Here is a 20840-nt window from a genome sequence, read left to right on the forward strand (position 1 = left end):
TCACGGGGTTTCCTGGGGGAAGAAGTCTTTGATATGGACCCCAGGTCTGCGAGCTGCAGATAGACCCACTGGGTGAGCCGGGTCAGTTTGGGAAAGTTTCTGCACAATGTGTGGATTAGTCAGGACTGGAGGATGCTTGCGGCACTTGTTCAATAAGACGACGATTCTGATCATCTCCATGAAATAATCTAAACTTAAGCCTCCAACGGACAGAGATTAATCCCAACTGTCTGTTACCAAGTTCTAATTTTGGGGGATTCGTATATCATTCATTCACCATCCTTCCTTTCATTCCACTGCCTCCACCCTCAAGCATTTGGATTAAACCAGGAGTTTTTACTCGATAAGCATTTTGTTGATATTAATGTTAATTTTTTTACATATTATTAATTTTTCTCAACACAAGACACAAGACCATTTGAGATGACACTTGTTTTTATTTCAGGACAAAATGTCGCTTTCACAACGAATGATGAGGTGGTTGTCTCAATCCTGCAACACACGTGGCCACAATGAACATGACAACACAATAGACATGTACTTTAATCTCCGTACACGTTTGTAACTCATTTACTCCTCATGGCCTCCATTGATGCCCAATTAATGCAAATGTTTCGAGAGGATCATCATCTTAGCCAAATTGGAAAATCGTAACCTGGCAAAACCTTTCTGGTAAATATTGAATCCTAAATAAACTGATTGAATGTTGTCCATGACATTGAAAAATTTTCACCTTCAGATTCTACTCAAACCAGAGGGTAGCAGGAGTCTGTTGCGATACCGCACTGGTTGTTCTTGTCCTTCGACATCTTGATGTAACCCTGGTCTCCCCAGCCGGGTCCCCAGCTGGAAATGATTCAAAATGATGACGTCGTTATTCATGGAAAGAAAGGTAACCATTATAGGACAAAGTAGACATAGTAGAATGGATTTGATTGAGGGAGATTCAGGAGATAGTCATGTTGCCTGTGATAATGTGAAGGTATCACTCGGGGAAGTGATGGAGATCGACAGGAAGGGACAAACGAAAAGGGCATTTGTTACCTGTGGATTTTGAGGTGAAATGAACTCTTACCTGTTCTTCACCAGCCAATAGTTCTGTCCTCCCTCCGTGCCATATCCCACAGCCAGAACACCGTGATCTAGGTTGGTTGAGCTGCACCGACGGAAGTCATAGACACCTGCACACGTGCACCCACACACACATGTTCCGTTTACGCCAAGATGAAATGTGCACAACTTTGCTCATTGAATGTAACTAATCAGGAATGGCTCGATGAAAATTGTGTTCTTTTGTTGTTTGCAATCATATTATGAATATAATCTCGTATTCCAGTCGACGTTGGAGGACTGGGCGGCAGCTCAAGATTCTGCCATTAATATGTTTTTTGTGTTTTATCATTGAGTTTCTTTCAAGAGATACCTCTTCATCACTTCCCTGTCTGATGAATATCTGGTCATGTCTTTATCACCCAATTTGTTACTGCACTTGCAATCATTGGATGGATTGAACTTCCAGGCCTCACCATCAACCATGACCTCCGTGGAGTACTGCTCTCGCCTATGGGCCATGCCCCAGCATCCCACCCGTCACTCTTGGATTCTGTGGAATCTAAACTCTCAATGACGTCAAAACACAAGTCCTGCTGCTCTCACATTGCAGACAGGTTGGTGACCTCTGCTTTTTTTTACTTTTTTTTTACTGCCTTTCCTCTAGTCTAGATCCCTCTGCTGTCTCTACTTTCTGACCCTCTGTATCAACTCAAAGAGGCACTCGTTCCTCCACTAACCTCTTCCTGATGAAATTACAAGCTTGGCAGTCTGCAAAACTCAACTGTTTTTCCTCTTTTATCCTATTTGTCAAACAGCTCTCCATAGGCCTTGCTATCCCACTATTCTATACTGGGCTGCAATCAGGCTTTTAATTGTTTTTAATCTTTTTAAATTTATTTTTTTTAATTTTTAATCTTTTTAAATCAAAACTTTTAATTGCAGGTGATTCCCCATCCTTACCCACAATATTTATTGGGCCGACACTGTGAATCCTTCCTAACCGAACCCTCTAACTAGCATATTGCAGTTTCCTCTTTTCCTCTCATTCATTCAATTCCTCATTGTGTTGAAAAGTTGTCCCGCTTCCCCAACGACAGTTCATACCATCCATTACCTTGCTCCCAAATGAGTCTCGATCTTCTCGAGAGATAGAGGGGAAAAAACCCCCCAATTCTGAGCAAGTAATGCCAATTCCGATATTGTTCTACTTTGTGTCGGTTTCCTCACCAGACTCGTAAAGTTGGAAAGAGTAGCCACTGGCATCGATGGAAACAGCGACGGGACCAATGGTACCAACGGCCTGCATGAGAGCTTGCTCGTCTCCAACGGGAATTACAACATATCCTTTGCAAGTCGCCACCACCTTGCTTCTGTCAAATTTACATCTTCCATCCTGCAAGCAGATAGTGTGTTTACAAAATAAAACAAAGATATGAGAGGGCCATTTGAGCCAAAGGGCCTCTTCTTGCTGAAGGTCGTAAAGTATGAAGAAAGGAAACATTTGTCAGTGGTAATGATTTTGGTCAAGTTTGATCCCTTGTTTTACGGTGTGGAAACATGATAATTGTGGAAAGCACAAAAATGGTTCTTTAGAATGTGCAGTGTTTGCCGTACACGAGCCGTGTAGGGGTAGGCGCTCTCCAGTTCCACACCACCAACGCCCTTGATGTAATCATAGGCGCTTTCCATGAGGCCACCGTTGCAACCGTAGTTGCCGTATCTTCCGGCACAATCGACAAGCTGCTGCTCGCTGAGTGACAGGAGGTTACCCGTCTTGGCAAAGTGCTGTCCTTCCAGAGAACCAGTCTGTATATTGGGAAGTACAAACACACAGGTCCTGCAATTTAGTGGGGACAGCTGTGGCCTAGCGATGAGTACACCGGAATGGCAACCGAGAGGCTGTGGGGTATATCTGACACAAGAGAGCAAAATTTAAAGTTATGGGATTCAACGATTATCGACAGGAAGTTTATTTCCAGAGAATTACCATCTAAAGTCAGACTGTCAGGAAGAAACCAAACTGGGTCACCAATGATCTTCAAGGAGGAAGTAAACTACCTGCCCCATTTAATGTGGTCTGCTAGACCACACTTCATGGTTGACTCATGTATATATATATATATATATATATATATATTGTTGCAGATATGAGGATTGCATTTTTTTGATTGTGTTGTATTATATTGGAGATGGTGATGAACATTGTTGGATATGGCCCCTCCTGCCTCCAGAGTTGTATAAAGGTAAAAAGGGCGTCTCGGTAATTAGTCCAAAAGCATACACGTCAGCTAATCATAGAATACCCTTGTTCAGTAGCTTATATCTTATTATGTGTCTTAGAGTAAGGCTGTGTCTCCCATTAACTTAAATACTCCATTGCACCAAGTGAAAAAGATAGATTCCCTTCATTCCCATTCCCAAAAACCTCCATTTCCCCTTTCGTCAATTGCCATTCGCATTGCCAACCAACAATTGCCGCCATTGGCCACGAGGCAGGGTTGGGGAAGAAAGGCGGGTCCCCACCTCGTCATAGAGGGGAGGAGTGAGTCAGCCCCACTCAACCAACCACGAACAAGGGGTTGGACTTGGAGAGGGTGTGGAGAGAAACATCAAGGAGGTTCGCGAAGGTTGAGGGGCGGGGCCTATATAACCCGCAGCTGGGGCGTTCCAAAAAGGCAGATGAGCTTTTACGGGATGAGCTACGACAAGAGCGGAGTGTGTGGTTTTTTTGGTCAGAGCTGGGTTGGTCGTCAGTGGTGGTCAGTGTTTGCGTAGAGTGGAGGGGTTGCGTTGAGTTGTCGGTGGTGAGGAAGAGTTGGACTAAGCAAGAGAGAAAGAGTCCTGGAGTTAGTGAGAGAGGGAGAGAGCACCCGTCATGCCAGACCCCCCACCAGCAGCGTTGGCTTGGCTCCACCAAGCAGCTCCGACCCGCTACCCCGCGCACACGACAGGATCGGTGGCATCGGCGGCCGTCGAGGTCCAGCCCGACGTCCCGTGCGGGATCAAACTCCAGCCAGCTCCGTGCCTTCCTCCAGCCACCCACCTCCTGTCATTCCTGCCTGCAATTTCCATCCATTTGCGTACGTGAGTTTGTTTTGTTCGTGCTGTCCTGGGTAGTAACAATAAGTCTGTATAAGCTAAAGATTTCACTGTGTCACCTGCGTCTCATGTCCCTATAAATAAACGTGACTGCTTTCTGTTTGCTTATGTGTGTAAATAATAAACCCAGTTACTCTTCTGTACGTCTTCTTCCTCTTTGCATTCGGTCGCTTTAGAGGTTTCCCGATTGAATAGCGGTGGCGCGATCCGGCCAAAGTTTGGGGTAAATCGGGTTTTAGTTAGGGGAATAACTGTTCGGTCGCGGAGCCTCCGCTCGGCAAACATACCATCTTTAACCGCGTACCGTAACAATATATATATATATATATATATATATATATATATATATATATATATATATATATATACATATATATATATATACAGACTTGGCATTTAATATGGAATATTTTTTGTGGGGGTGAACTTACTTTTCAAGATGACTTAGAACCAAAAGTTCATTGGAATTATGTTGAAATTATTCTAGATTATGTTAATGTGACCTTTAAAAGAAACAAAAACCACATTTGACATTTCGAAGCAAATAAATTGATCCTTGAAAGTGATGTAAACTGATATCGAACTCGATTCATGGACAGTACTGTGTTAAACTTCTGTACGTTTTCCAGAAGTATCTCTTTATTTTGCACATTAGCCAAATTTTTTTTCAACAAAAACAAAAGCTAAATTATGACTGGGATTACAGACAGTAAAATTACAGTTCAGTACTTCGTGTAACCCCCACGAGCATTCAGGAGAGCACGTACACGTCGAGGCATGCTGTTCACGAGATTTGCCAAGGTTTGGACAGGAATCGCTTGCCATGCAGTGACAATAGCCTGCTGCAATTCACGCACAGAGGCAGGCTGCTGGTCCAGGTTGTCGATTTGACGCGTTAATTCTGCCCACAAGTTCTCTATCGGATTCATATCCGGGGAGATGGCAGGCCACTCCATATGCTCTACACCACGGTCAGCAAGAAAGTGTTGGATCATGCGAGCACGATGAGGCCGTTCATTGTCATCTTGGAAGACAAAGTTTCCTCGAAAGGCTGCACGAGCAAAATCGCTCCCATTAAGGTACAGCATAGCTGGATGGGATACCTTAATGGCGGTTCACCACTGATGGTATGAAATCGCATAGTAACTGGTATATAACTGAAAGGTTTTCAGAGTCATCAGTGTATGCAGGACTCACTGCGTTGCCCTGATGAGCCCCAAAAGGGCGAAACCAGGTCGGTAACTGTGAGTTTTACATACACTTATGACAGTATCTGAACTAACATCAAAATTCTGCTCTGTCGGAGGGTTCTCTTGAGAGCTTGACAGGCAGAGCGTATGTACATGGCAGTGACGTCATTACGTGCGCTCATTGAAAGCTGGAGAACTGAAGATATATTTGGATATATATATCATGCATTTTACAACATGCATTTTACAACACACAACAACACAACAACATGCATTTTAAAAGGCCATTTTCTCTGCCAGAGCGGGGGTTAGCCTTGCGGTCCCCATGACAATCTTCTCCATTTTGCCCTATTTTCTGCATCTCTCCTTGTTAACCCCCTTGCCCGCATTTCTTCTGCCACCATCTTTAGCCAAGTTTTTCTCGGTCTTCCCCGTCTTCTACTTCCTTCTACATTCATTTCCATCACTCTTCTCAACCAGTCACTTTCATCCTTCCTCAACACATGACCAAACCATCTCAACCTGTTCCTCTTCACAGCATCAATCACAGGCTCTATTCCCATCATCTTTCGCAATTCATCATTTGTCTTCCTCTCTCTCAACGATACTCCGCACATCCGTCGAACCATTCGCATTTCCACCCTTTCCAACCTTCGTTGCTGCTCTACGTTCATTACCCATGTCTCGCTCCCCATAAATCATAACACTTCTCACACATGCAGCATACACCTTTCCCTTCAGCTTCAACGACACTCCCCTCATCATCAGCACGCCACTCAATTCCCGAAACTTCTTCCATGCACATCTCACTCGAGCAACCGAGTATATATATATATATCCATCAAGACTACTTGTGTCGTCCAACAAAATGGTGTTTGAAGTAGGCTAGTGCCCCGAATACCCCTTAATGGTTATAAAAGATATCTCCATTCACTTTGGACCCTGCAGTGTGTATTCTACCCCAACATTATAAATTCTTCCATGTGAAACTAGAGAGGTTCCAGGGAACCTGAACTCAACTGGTCTATATCAATATGGTTAGAATATGCATAATAGAACCACAAACTATATAGTTTATATGTGCTAAAAATATATGACAAAAATGGATTTTTCAATATGGCCACCCTGTCGCGCCCATTTTTTGGCGTGCAACGCCCAAATGCAATCCCAAACTACTTTATGTCTTAAAGATGCTGCATAACATGTTTCATCAAATTTCATCAATATTTGTGACTTTTAGAGCGTAGACGTCGAATTGTTTACAGACGACAGACAGACAGACAGACGACAGACGGACGAGGGACACTGGGTGTCGACAAAAACTCAGCTGGACATAGTCCAGTTGAGTTAAAAATGAGTCGGGAATAATTTGTTCTTACGCAAACTATTCATACATTTCCATTGTAGCATTAGTTGTTTAAGAGTCTGTGAAAGTGTTGTGATAACTTACCGCACTGAAAGACCAGCAAGATCCACACTGGCCTTGGTCCTTGACAGGGGTCACGTATCCCTGATTACGCCAGTCCACGGAGGATGGGAGGGTGACACCAACAAGAGGCTTGAAGGTTTGTGTGCTGCTCTTGTCTTTGGCCTGGAGTAAGCCGCCTGACCCCTTGAGGGCCATGAACTCTTCGTTGTACTGGACGCACAAGTATGGGAAGAGGAACAGAAAAGGTTATGGTTACGTTAATCAAAATCAGGTTATTGGAGGAGATACCGAAAGCAGAAATTGTGGAAAGTCGAAGAATAAGAAGGGAGGAAAAAGAAGAAAGATTGTGTTGTTTTTTAATTGCTTGCATGAAATGTTAGGAAAAAAACAAAAGAGGGGAAATAATGGAAAGAAGTTGTCTTGTGTCGTGTTCCCATCCGAACTGTTGGCTCAGGATGCTCAGAACCCAAGTCGATGCTCAGTACTAACTTCTACGTTTCCATTGTTTGCTGATGTGTTTGTAATTAACGTCAAAGTGCACCGGTGCATCCCCATGTGTTTGCCCTGTTTGTGTTGAATGTACAAGCACCAATAGGTGCCTCAGATCAATGTTAAAAAACAGAAGAAGAGGAATGATCTGACCAGGTCAGCGTAGGCGTTCATTCCCAGACGGTAGTTGGCCTGTCCTTGATCGGCAAGAACATTGTGCTGTTGGACAATCTGCAGATTGGATTCCCACACTCTCTTCCTGAGAACTTCCTCTCCACGACCCAGGTAACTCTTTCCTAAGAATGAAGGTAAGGATGTTGGTTTTTACGGTGTAGCCATAGTAGTCCGGCAGCTAAGCTAAATATAGCATAACAATTGTGCATTTTGTGAGGAAAGCACCAAATTTGGCACACTAGTAGACTATCATATTATGAAAAGATCTGGATATTGGGCCATCTGAGATTCAGAGATTTGATTTTTGCAAGATTTGCAGATTTTGCAGATTTGCAAGCTGAGATTGCAACGCCAGGGACGGCCGACTCCTTCCTGCGAGCTGCCCACGTCACCCGCACAAGAAGAGCTCATCAAATCACTGCAGCGGCACTGCACATCCTGCAACACCGTGCGTATGAACGCCACTGTATGACATATGCTGATGATGCAGAAGACCTGCCTGAGTTCGAAGACTGGTGTCACCAGAGAGGAGAAGACATTCCCAACTTTCAGTACTGGGCAACTGTGCTGGAACTAGAGATGTTGGTACTGGTCTACGTGCGTTCTCTGCGGCAGGCTTCATTCACGATGTACCTTGATGCCCTGACGGAACTGGTCCCATGGTTCCATGCCTCAGACCACACACACTATGCCAGGTGGGTCCCTGTTCACCTGAGGGACACGGTTGCACTCCCAATGAAGCACCGAGATGTAGCCAGATAATTCAGGGCTGGCAACTTCACTGTACAGAAGACGAAGAAGGTGTTCTCTTCGATCCCAATCGAATCGAAATCTTGCAAAAATCAAATCTCTGAATCTGACATGGCCCAATATCCAGATCTTTTCATAATATGATAGTCTACTAGTGTGCCAAATTTGGTGCTTTCCTCACAAAATGCACAATTGTTATGCTAAGTTGCCCCACTATAGGGCAAAGCCGTCGAGAACAGTGTTTGTACGTCTGTATGTATGTATGTATGTATGTATGTATGTACGTCTGTATATATGTATGTATGTATGTATGTATGTATGTCCAATCAGAGTTGAGGATCTGGTCACATGACAGTGTGATGTCATTACGGCGGCTGACTCTCCACACACCGCCATTTTGATTTATATGCCGTTCAGGCCGAACATATCGTCGAACCTGTCGTATATCACAATCGCCATGCTCTACCTTCACGTTTTTCATTCAGTGTGAAACACAAACAAACCGATTGTTAAAATGACCATGAAATATCGAAAGCATCGGCGTTACGTCTCTTCCGACAATTCGGTACGTCCTCATTCCTTGTGGGTATAATCTAGATTACAGTAGATCTTCCCTCGGTTCTGGAAGTAAAACGAAACTCACTGATGTCGAGATTCCTCCAAATTTCTTTCTTTAATGTTACAAACAGCATTAGCGACTGTTTGAAAAGCTAATCATGTGTGTTTGTGGTTTATAATATTTTACAAGCCCGGCTACGCCGCTGTTAGACTTTTGGTCTTGTTTTTCTTCAAAAAGCTACTTTTCACACAAAGATGCAAGAATTTCTACTTTTCCATTACAGTGAGTTTGGTTTTGTGTCACTTTTCTCATAGGCCATGGTGTAATCTTGCCTACCTTCTCGTTCCACAATGTTGCAAATCCTCCTTGTTTGGCAAAATATTTAAATTTTTATGTTTCTCTCAGATTTCCATTTAATTTATCATCGTATTTTACTGATTTTGAACTTTTGTTTGTTAGTCATAACTGCTCAAGTGCTTCAATACATCAGTCAACACCATATGTGGGAGAATGGGGAAAATGAATGGACGAGGGACCAAGGAGACGAGAGACTAACCGTATTTCCCTTTCCAACTCTCCCAATCCAGCGCATTCGCTGCGACGACGAGGGCGAGGAGAACAAAAACTCGAGTCATGGTTACCTGCACAGCATGACACAACAAGATCTTCAGCACAGGAAGAAAATGAAGAAATAACATGGTGAGGGACAGAGGTGGAGAGGCAGATAGATAGATGGAGCGTGAGAGAGGGAGGAAGAGCGAAGGAGAGAGGGAGAGGGTTGGAGAGAGGGAGAGGGTTGGAGAGAGGGAGAGGATTGGAGAGAGGGAGAGGATTGGAGAGAGGGAGAGGGTTGGAGAGAGGGAGAGGGTTGGAGAGAGGAAGAGGGTTGGAGAGGGAGAGGGTTGGAGAGAGGGAGAGGGTTGGAGAGAGGGAGAGGGTTGGAGAGAGGGAGAGGGTTGGAGAGAGGGAGAGGGTTGGAGAGAGGGAGAGGGTTGGAGAGAGGGAGAGGGTTGGAGAGAGGGAGAGGGTTGGAGAGAGGAAAAGGGTTGGAGAGAGGAAAAGGGTTGGAGAGAGGAAAAGGGTTGGAGAGAGGAAAAGGGTTGGAGAGAGGAAAAGGGTTGGAGAGAGGGAGAGGGTTGGAAAGAGGGAGAGGATTGGAGAGAGGGAGAGGGTTGGAGAGAGGGAGAGGGTTGGAGAGAGATGTGGAGAGAGGGAGAGGGTTGGAGAGAGGGAGAGGATTGGAGAGAGGGAGAGGGTTGGAGAGAGGGAGAGGGTTGGAGAGAGATGTGGAGAGAGGGAGAGGGTTGGAGAGAGGGAGAGGGTTGGAGAGAGAGAGAGGGTTGGAGAGAGGGAGAGGGTTGGAGAGAGGGAGAGGGTTGGAGAGAGGGAGAGGGTTGGAGAGAGGGAGAGGGTTGGAGAGAGGGAGAGGGTTGGAGAGAGATGTGGAGAGAGACAGTTAGGTTGAGATAGATGGAGAAAGAGTAATGTCGAGAGACAGAGACAGACACAGCCCCACAGTGAGAGACACACACAGAGACGGAGACATACAAACTTACAGTCGTTGTGGAAGCAGCAGATGAAGTTTCCAGTACACTTGTCTCATTCTCCCTCTTGGGTTTTTGTACAAAATGTTCTTGAGGTGGAGACTCGACCTGATTGGACTTTAAAACAGGTTATGGAAAGATCAATACCGTTATCGCCCTCTCATTCGACATTGTCGTCAAAGCCTGGTCAAGGTTGAGGATGAGAAAATGTCCAGGTGTAAACCTGTAAGAAAATGTCCAGGTGTAAACCTGTAAGTTGTTGTCGTTTTCGTATACAACCTGTGGTTGCTGGTTGCATCATTTCTCTGGAAGCGCGTTTGTGCCGCTGTTGCAGTGCCCCAATTACCAGTGAGCCGGTACTCAATTTGCCGACCTCGGAAGCATGACAGGCTGAGTCAGGGGCTGGTGAGTGGTCTATACTTGTCATGTGATGATATCTGAATCATTTACCTGTCCATAAGAACCTCAGCCCAATAGATATTAATGAAATGCGATACCGTTCTGGAGGGTGTCAGCAGTCATCTTAATCATTTGTCAGATTCGATTTTTTACCTCTCCCACCGAAGGTGGACAGAGAGAGGTTACGTTTTCATCCCTGTTTGTCTGCCTGTCTGCGAACACGATATGTCAAAAAGTTCTTCATGGATTCGGCACAACTTGGTGGACTGGTTGGGCGTGTTACAAGGACACATTGGTTCAATTTTGGTGAAGATCCGTTCCGGATCCGGATCAGAGAATTTTTTAATTAATTTCTTGTGGGGTTTTTTTTTTTTTTACTAAAAAAGAAAGAAACTAGAACGTCACTCAGTAGAGCGCATACTCCCGCCGTGGGTTTAGTTGGAATAATACGTTTTGTTTAACATCCCCTCTCCCCAAAACAAGAAATGAAAAAGAAAGTAGGCCCTAACTGTCAGAGAATTTATTTTGATATATCTCGGAATTAGAGGAGAAAAACATCATTTAAGAATATGAATAAAAGCTTTAATGCAGTAAAACAGAAAAAATCTTTCCCAAAAAAATTTCCTGGATCCGGAATAATATCCTGAGCTTCACCCAAAACTAATCACTTCTTCCTTATCTCAAGAGCAATCATCCCACCAACTTTCATCCAAATCCGTTCAGAACTTTTCCAGATATCTTGTTCACAAACACACGAACATACGAACGCACACACACACGGACGGACACGATCGAATGCGTTACTCCCTGGTGGGAGTAATAAACCTGAAAATCGCAGAGCCAGAACCAGAATTATTTATTTGGTCTGGGCAGCCCATGCGAGGTTTCTTCTTCTTCAGCCTCTCACAACTCTGGGTGAATATGCGATCTTTCAAAAAAAAAGTTGGAATTTTGCCAAATCTGTTTTATTCGTTTGTTAATATCCCTCAGCCATTGACAAATCTGGAACTAAGTCTTTATAAGTTTATCAAATACTGACACCGCGAATGACATTCGCTGAGCTAAATGTTGATATCTCTTCTGAGGTAAAAAAAAAAAAAAAAAATTTTTTTTAAAGCATTATACGTATCAAACGATACATTTTATAAAACGGGGAAACCTAATACACACTTTGGTGGTTTTAAAATGACAGAATGTGTTTATTAGAAGAAAAAAAAATGAACATTGAAGACGACGCTGCTAACAAAATACACCGCTCTAACGCATAACCACGAGTTTAAACTACATTTACAACAAATATGAAAACTATTTTCATATCACAATGTTAAATATAGAATATATAGAAGATAATTGTAAAAAAAAATGAGCCCTATCTTCCAATGGTAAAAAAATCCTTCAAAAAATTCCTGGATCGGGAATAATATCCTGAGCTTCACCAAAAACTAATCAATTCTTCCTTATCCCAAGGGCAATCATCCCACCAAGTACCAACTTTCATCCAAATACGTTCAGATATCTTCTTCACGAACATACGCAGACATGCACGCACGCACGCACGCACACACACACACACACACACACACACACACACACACACACACACACACACACACACACACACACACACACACACACATACACACACACACACACACACACACACACACACACGAGTGAATGCATTACTCCCTGGCGGGAGTAAAAAGGTTATACACCATTGAGTTATTTAGTTCATCCCATCACCGTTTTAGGACATTGTGCAGGCACTATTGAGAGATGGGGCCAAAAACGATATGTAGCACGATATTTGAAAAGGTTTTGGATGGATTATGACAAAACTCGGTGAATGAGTTGCGTAAGTGACAAGAACCAGCCGATTACATTTTGTTTTAGGTCCGGATCCAGATCAGGCCTATCAGTGGATACAAAACGGAAACTGTTCAGCCTGGCGGAGGCATGCGCTCCAGCGAGTTTCATTCTTCTTTGTTTTTTGTGTACAGAGTCGAGGCTCGTGGAAGAGCGAGACCATCTCGAGCTTTCAATCCAGTCTGGCATCTCACCTTGCCCTCTAAACCCTGCACATGGCATCCAAGGCCAACTCCAAACATGGATTACTGACCTCCTTTTCTCTCGTAACCAACGTGTGGCTCTCAACGGAATCCTTTCCTCTCTTCTCCCTGTCAAGACTGGAGTGCCCCAAGTGTTCTGGGCCCAGTCCTCTTCCTGAACTTCATCAATGATCTCTCTGACTCGCTGGAAAATCCCCTTTATCTATTTGCTGATGACTCCACCCTCTGCCGTGACATCCCACATCCTTCAGACAGGCCCGCCCGCCATCTTGGGCGGCCCGCCATCTTGTTGACTTGTTTGTGTCTGAATAACCAAACGTTACAGTGGGCTACAGCCTCTTCCCTCTCTTTAATCTGGCAGTGAGACGAAATTTTCACCCTAACCCGAAATTCCTGGATAAAGTTTTTTTTTCTCTGTTGATTATATTCATGTATATGTTCTTTATAAAGATATCCAGGTAGGTGTGAAGTTGTCACCCTTGGACTACTTGAAATATTCAGGATTTCAAAATGGCTGCCAATCTGAAAATGTTTTCACCAATATTTCGGCTAATAAGGCATGTGCAGTCTTAATTTTGATGTGCTTACCTCTATTTTCTAGGTTAAAGAATCCACTAAGAATACTAGTTGTAAATTTGACTCACTTGGTTGGGACAATCGAGACCACATTCATGAGGTATGGTCTAATGGTCACGGTAAAAGTGGCGTCATTGGAATCGCTCTGAGGCCAGAAACACGAGACATGGGCATCAGCTTCCATGCTTGAAACACGATGGTGAGTCACCTGGATTTGAGAAGAACCCTAACCCTAACAAACTCATGACGCGCAGACAAAAGCTCGAATAAAATCTGATGCCAAAGAAAGAACGGCTCGACGGGAGAAATTGGAAGTCTGCATTGATCCGCTCCACACTGAGCCTCGCCATGACGGTGTAGTGAATATTGCGACTGGACAAGTAGTGACGCACCCACCTGTGAATGTTCACGACGCTGTCTACCTTGGAACCAAACAGTTGGAGTCATTTGAAAAAGGTTGGCCTGCTACCTTTCATGAGACGATTCACAAATGCGTGACATCAATGACGCTGTCTCGGAATCGTATCGAAGCCGCCGACATGTTGTTTGGCACAGAGCTCATACGTGCCAGAGCTTCGGCTCTTCAGTGCAGCCTCCGAAACTATGACACAGATCATCTGATGGCACATGACCTGTCCCCCAAACCAGCATCTATGCTTGATTACAGTGGGCACATGAAGGTAGCAAAGACAAAATCATCTTAAGCAGGCGGCATGCACACGTAGACGTATCGTTCTTGGATGGATGTGGGTGATGCCATGGCAAATTGACACGTGTTCACGTTCACAGATACAACGTTGGCGGCAACAAGGAATCTACCGGAAGTTGCAGGGACCAAGGGGCCAGCATGGTGTGTACTTTTCATCCAGCAGGCAGGTTACCACCACGGAAAGTGGTGCTGACAGTGAGCACCAACAACAAACAATAGATTGATTTAGTCATGACTAACCTTGTGTCTCACATGTCATCTGTCTGTCTCACATGTGATCTCTCTCTGTCTCATATGTCATCTCTCTCTGTCTCACATGTCATCTCTCTCTGTCTCACATGTCATCTCTGTCTGTCTCACATGTCATCTCTGTCTGTCTCACATATCATCTTTCTCTGTCTCACATGTCATCTCTCTCTATCTCACATGTCATCTCTGTCTGTCTCACATGTCATCTTTGTCTGTCTCACATGTCATCTCTGTCTGTCTCACATGTCATCTCTGTCTGTCTCACATGTAATCTCTGTCTGTCTCACATGTCATCTCTGTCTGTCTCACATGTCATCTCTGTCTGTCTCACATGTCATCTCTCTCTGTCTCACATCATCTCTCTCTGTCTCACATGTCATCTCTCTCTATCTCACATGTCATCTCTGTCTGTCTCACATGTCATCTCTGTCTGTCTCACATGTCATCTCTCTCTGTCTCACATGTCATCTCCATCTCACATGTCATCTCTGTCTGTCTCACATGTCATCTTTCTCTGTCTCACATGTCATCTCTGTCTGTCTCACATGTAATCTCTGTCTGTCTCACATGTAATCTCTGTCTGTCTCACATGTCATCTCTGTCTGTCTCACATGTCATCTCTGTCTCACATGTCATCTCTCTCTATCTCACGTCATCTCTCTCTGTCTCACATGTCATCTCTCTCTATCTCACATGTCATCTCTGTCTGTCTCACATGTCATCTCTCTCTGTCTCACATGTCATCTCTATCTCACATGTCATCTCTGTCTGTCTCACATGTCATCTTTCTCTGTCTCACATGTCATCTCTCTCTATCTCACATGTCATCTCTGTCTGTCTCACATGTAATCTCTGTCTGTCTCACATGTCATCTCTGTCTGTCTCGCATGTCATCTCTCTCTGTCTCATGTCATCTCTCTCTGTTTCACGTCATCTCTCTCTGTCTCACATGTCATCTCTCTCTATCTCACATGTCATCTCTGTCTGTCTCACATGTCATCTCTGTCTGTCTCACATGTCATCTCTCTCTGTCTCACATGTCATCTCTATCTCACATGTCATCTCTGTCTGTCTCACATGTCATCTTTCTCTGTCTCACATGTCATCTCTCTCTATCTCACATGTCATCTCTGTCTGTCTCACATGTCATCTCTCTCAGTTGAGAGCTAAACTGGTTGTTACTGGGAATGATACCAGTTGAGATCTATCAAGGTGTAGCTACCAGAAGAGATGACATGGCCATAACACATGAGGAAGCGGATACGATGATCATTCAACAAGTGCCTTCTGTTGGAGCTGTTCAGGTTCTGGTAATAACTGATGATACAGATATATTTGTGCTGTTAAGCCATTTTGTGTTCCTGGGTGACATCACTGACCATGTTATAGAGAAGAACCGTTCGGTGATGGAACATGTATTAGCTGCTCACGGTGTTATTGGCTGTGACATTGTGGCAACATATCATGGTAAAACATATCAAAGGTATGACTGTTTTGAGGTCAGACAAACACTCTCTCTCCAGGATGTAATTAAAGTAGCAACACGATTCCTGCTCTCCAGCTATGGCCATCCCGAGTGTGAATCGATGATTTCAGCCCAGCAGAAGATGCGGTCAACGAAGCTGTCACGTAGCTGTGTGGAGACAGGCCTTGGAGCTCAACCTGCCAGATATGAATGCCGTCACACATGCATGGACAAGACATGATGGCTCCATGTCTCTGGCACCAACAACGGTTGCTGAGGATGTGACCATCGTTGCTGTTGATACACTGAAAATGATCAAATGTTCTTGTGACAGTGACATGCCATGTAAGGCGAGAAGATGTGGATGCCTACGATGCCCACTCGTCATGTACTGCATTCTGTACATGTCAATGCGGAGATGACTGTTTCAACCAGAAAGCGAGGGAATGCGACCAGGCAGCCTTTTTTTTTTTTTTGTATACAACATCGAGGCTCGTGAAAGAGCGAACATTAATCACACAAAAAGGCAACCGACACATAAAACACAAAATAAGGGGAGCGGAACACAAGATGTGGAGAGAAAAGGAAGGACACAAACACAACATTTGAGAGCAAGGACATCGAGAGAAATGTGGGAGGGGGAGGGCTTGGGGGGAGATGGGAGAGGGAAAACATATCAACACTGCAAGGCCTTCCAGGAAAGAAGTTGGAATTTCAAAAAAAGTGTATCTGGGGTGAATTAGCGGGGGTAGAAAAGATCAAGGTTTTGGATGGGGGAAGATAAGAGATGGTGGTGAACAGCTGTTTTAAAGACCTGGAGGGAGGAGTGGGATTGAAGGGGGTGGGGGAGTTTGTTCCAGAGGTGGGAGAAATGGGGAATGAAAGAGTGAAGGTGAGTAGAGAGCCTAGATTTTGGCAGTTTAACCATAAGAGGGTTGCAGGCAGATCTTGTGCGACCTGTAGGAATATTTGGGGGACAGAGCACAGAGAGAGCTGGGGGAGTAAGGCCGGAGAGGAGTCGGTAAAAGACAGAAAGACCACCAACCTGCCTGCGGTGAGTGAGTGAAAGGCCCTCGGAGTTAGCTTCATCGCAGGAGATTCCAATGATTCTGAAAGCTTTGGTTTCAACAGCGTGAAGCCGAGCTAGGTGTGAGGCAGGAGCACCAGCCCAGAGGAGGGAACAGTATTCCATTGAGCTGCGGGTGAAAGCCTTGTATGTGGTGAGGAGCTCAGGTGTGCCAAGGAAGGAATTCGCACTATGGAGGATGCCCAGTCGGCGACTGGCTTTGGAGGCCAGCTTGGAAATGTGGTTTTCCCAAGAAAGATCATGGCAGATAGTGAGACCCAAAAGCTTGAGCGACAGAACTTCTTGGAGAGGATTGTTGAGAAAGTAGATGCGAGGGTTTTCCAGTCGGTCTTTTCGGAGAGACATAGTAAGAGTGTGGGATTTGTCAGGATTGAAAGACATGTTCCACTTGTTTGACCAGTCTGTGATTTTGTCCAGGTCTGCAGAGAGTGAGGAGGCTGCAGACTGCCGATCTGACGGATGAGAAATAGAGTGGCAGATAGTGGAGTCATCAGCAAAGAGATAGAGAGGATTTTCCAGAGTCAGAGAGATCATTGATGAAGACCAGAAATAGCACAGGGCCCAGCACACTACCTCGGGGAACTCCAGCCAGAACAGGAGGGGAGATGAGAGAAATCCATTCAGGGCCACACATTGCCTACGACCAGAGAGGAGGTCCGCAAGCCATGATTGGAGATTTCCATGAATACCATAGGAGGAGAGTTTGGTGAGCAGAGCTGGGTGCCAGACTGTATCGAAGGCACGTGATATGTCAAGGGAGACAGCTCTGATTTCCTGTTTGGCATTGAGGACCTCCATCCATTGTTGAGACAGCAGAAGCAACATGTCCAGAGTAGAATGGCCTGGTCTGAATCCAAATTGATGATCAGAGATCAAGCCATTGGAGAAGAGGAAGGATTTGATATCCAAAGCAATGATGGATTCCATGACTGCTGATAATTGGGAGCAGGCTGATTGGGCTGCAGTTGCAAGGGTCTGTTTTTGCACCTTAAATGAACCTTAAATTTTGCACGATGAAGATGAAGATGAGAATGAGAATGAGAATGAGGATGAGGATACTGATGACATTTGATTTGCACACACAGGTATACCAAAAATCACAAGTTGGTCAAACACTTGGAATATGTCCTTCAATCCTGACAAATCTCGCACTCTCACTATCTCTCTATGAAAGAACTGTCTGGTCCCACTCTCAGCCATGATCTTTCTTGGGCACGTCGCATTTCAAAATTGGCCTCCAGATCCAGTCTGGGCATCCGACGCCATGCAAATTTCCTTCCTTGGCACACTTGAATTTCTATCCACATACAAGACCCTCATCCACAGCTTAATGGAGTGCTGCTCTCCACTTTGGGCTGGCTCGTGTGGAAGAACAATTTAAGACTAAATTTCAAATTCTAATTGAACAGGAAAAATTGAGTTCGGAACTTGGTTGTTTGGAAAAGCCATAAAATAATTATATTTTACAGCGTGGCTTGGAAATAGGATGTGCCAAGCACCTGGCCTTGAGGCTGTTTTGATAATGCCTGCAGCTGCAACACACAGGGACTGAGTGCTCACAACTTTAACGAACCACCTTTTTTAAGGCCATTTTTCCCCGCAAAGTGGGGGTTGGCCTCTTTCGTGAAGGTCCCCTTTTTCCTTTTTGCAGAAAAGCGGGTTTTTATGGCTGGATGGTTCCCCTTTTCCCGTTTTCCCGTTTTGAACAAAGGGGGTTCCCATTTTTGAAGCAATGTTTTACTGCTGGATGCCCTTCCTGCCGCCAACCCTGTTAGTCGCCTCTTGCGACACGTAGGGAATTACCAGTGACCTGGTACTCGATTTGCCGACCTCGGAAGGTATGACAGGCTGAGTCAACCCCCCTGGCGTTAATTCAGCGATCGACCGGGATTCGAACCCAGGAACCGAGGATCCCAAACCACACCCTAACTGCTAAGCCAACACCAGGCTTGCTCACTACTTTAACAATGAGTGTAAAAAGCTATATTTGCGTTTATCCCTCTTTGTATCGATATAAATGAAGTTAATAGTATTTATAACTATTAGAATAAGGATATACATTCTCTATAAACTTAGACTACATATGTGAGTTAAAAGAACGTATAATAATCTTACTATAATTCACCAAATGTCCATCCGTCCGTTTGAATGTACCGCAAAAACGGCTCAACCGATCGCAACGATATTTTGGGTGGGTATTCCTGGGACCCCTGGGAGTAAAATAGGCTATATCGTTTTTTCAATTTTTCCAAGTTTTCCAGTTTTTCTAAACATGGTGGAATAATATTTATCGATATGAACAGTGATGTGGCGTTTGTCGAAATTATACGTACCAGGAGAGAGTACATCGACTCCTGACAAACTCTTCCTATATAAACGTGCGGCTCCGAAGTAACACGGCAGCGTGTGAAAAGCGACTGAGAAACAGGTGTAGCGGCCGCTTCCGTTTTGCAGAATTCAATCTTTTTTCAAAATGTGCGCCATGTACTGTTTAGATTTTGATGATTTGCATGTTATATGATTCAACGGATGTTTATGTGAATCGTTTAAAATAAAAAAAGCCTTCAATTCCTGATATTTTGCCTTTTCATTTGGGCCTCCCAATTGAAGCCCCGCCTGCAGGGCGGGTACCGTTGCTCGTAAAATAAATGCAAAGGGGCCACAGTGTCTACAAGAGAGACAGAGAAATGTCAGACAAGGACACCACAGCACAATGCTCAAAGCCATTTGTGCTGCAGAGGGTAGACGACCTCTGGCCCAGTGGATAATTCGTATGGAGTGAACTAGGAGTAAGACATCATGAATCGAGGATTGTCCGGGGTTCAACCAACACCCCTCCGCTCTCTTTGGTGTCTTGCATCCTCACACAGTTTCCTTTTGATTCTTTGATGCAAGACATCACTTTGAGTAGATAGAGTGGCTTATACCCTATTTCCCTCACCCTACACCTGCATCCTATACCATTGTGTTGTGAAAACTCCTATATAAAACTGAACTCGAGGAACATTTTTGTTCGAGATTTTCAGAGAGTTCTGCTGTGCTGAGATTGATGTCGTTGTACTGATCGTTGTATCATCGTGCTGTTTTCTATCATAACTGTGTTTCTCTTGTAATTGTTGTTGGTTCTTTTGAAATTGCTTTGACCTCTGATAATCTCTCCAATTAAACATTCTCAACTCGACCCAGAGTGGACATAGAGTGGACAAAGCATGGAAAGAGCAGAGGGTTCAAGACCAGAAAGGAGGTGGTAGAAGACAGAGAGACGATCAACCTGTCGGCGATGGCAAAGTCATAGACTCAGCCTCATCATAGGAGATTCCAATAATCTTAAAGACCTTGGTTTCCACAGCATGAAGCTGAGCAAGATGGGAGTCAGGGGAGCCTGCCCAGAGGGGAGAGCAGTACTCCATCAAGGTGCGAATTGAAAACTTTGTAGGTGGACAGGAGTTCAGGTGGTAGAAGGTGGTATCATGTTTTTACTGTTCAATGATGAGCAGAATTCCAAAGCAAGGATTATCATCATTATCGATACTTGAGACGATCTTACTTGGGGGGTGAAGGGGTAAGGGGGAAGGGGAACTTTGCAAATATTAGGGCACACATATTTGTTTCTTTCACTTGGAGAGTTTTTGTCATTATCAACGATTTATTGAAATCTCGTATTTAAGAGAAAGATCCAGAAATTGAAAATAAGAAAAAAAATTAATATCTCGAGCCCCGACAGACCAAAAACAAACAAAGGAACCAGTGAATTGATCCTCAAATAATGATTTGATTGGTATATATTTTTTATAAAAGAAGAAACGACTGATACAAATGTCATTTTGACTTTAAAAAAAAACCAAGTTGGTGGCATGACGATGAAGGCAGATTCTCATCTGGACCTTTTCTCATCCTCAACCTTGACCAGGCTTCGATGACAATGTTGAATGAGGGCGATAACGGTATTGATCTTTCCATAACCTGTTTTAAAGTCCAATCAGGTCGAGTCTCCACCTC

The 20840-nt window shown here is 44.3% G+C and overlaps 1 protein-coding gene across 1 annotated transcript; it reads right to left on the bottom strand.

Annotated features, from left to right (window-relative positions):
- Nucleotides 1-417: 417 nt before the first annotated feature.
- On the bottom strand, nucleotides 418-10435 carry LOC137427149 (cathepsin L-like peptidase). The gene is made up of 9 exons (XM_068116358.2): nucleotides 10300-10435; nucleotides 9300-9384; nucleotides 7414-7556; nucleotides 6793-6981; nucleotides 2668-2859; nucleotides 2281-2446; nucleotides 1076-1181; nucleotides 734-846; nucleotides 418-492 (listed from the first exon to the last, which is right to left on the bottom strand). The coding sequence occupies exons 2-8, from the start codon at nucleotides 9376-9378 to the stop codon at nucleotides 747-749; spliced, it is 975 nt and encodes a 324-aa protein (XP_067972459.1). The 5' UTR covers nucleotides 9379-9384; nucleotides 10300-10435; the 3' UTR covers nucleotides 418-492; nucleotides 734-746.
- Between the last annotated feature and the right edge of the window lie 10405 nt (nucleotides 10436-20840).

This window comes from Myxine glutinosa, chromosome 5 (genome assembly GCF_964187855.1).
Source record: "Myxine glutinosa chromosome 5, kmMyxGlut1.1, whole genome shotgun sequence".
Lineage (NCBI taxonomy): Eukaryota > Metazoa > Chordata > Myxini > Myxiniformes > Myxinidae > Myxine > Myxine glutinosa.

Coding starts and splice junctions, on each gene's coding strand:
- LOC137427149 (XM_068116358.2), bottom strand. CDS start 9,378: ATGACTCGAGTTTTTGTTCTCCTCGCCCTCGTCGTCGCAGCGAATGCG. Junction 6,982..7,413: donor TGAACGCCTACGCTGACCTG/GTCAGATCATTC, acceptor TTGTGCGTCCAG/TACAACGAAGAGTTCATGGC. Junction 2,860..6,792: donor CTTGCTGGTCTTTCAGTGCG/GTAAGTTATCAC, acceptor CCCAATATACAG/ACTGGTTCTCTGGAAGGACA.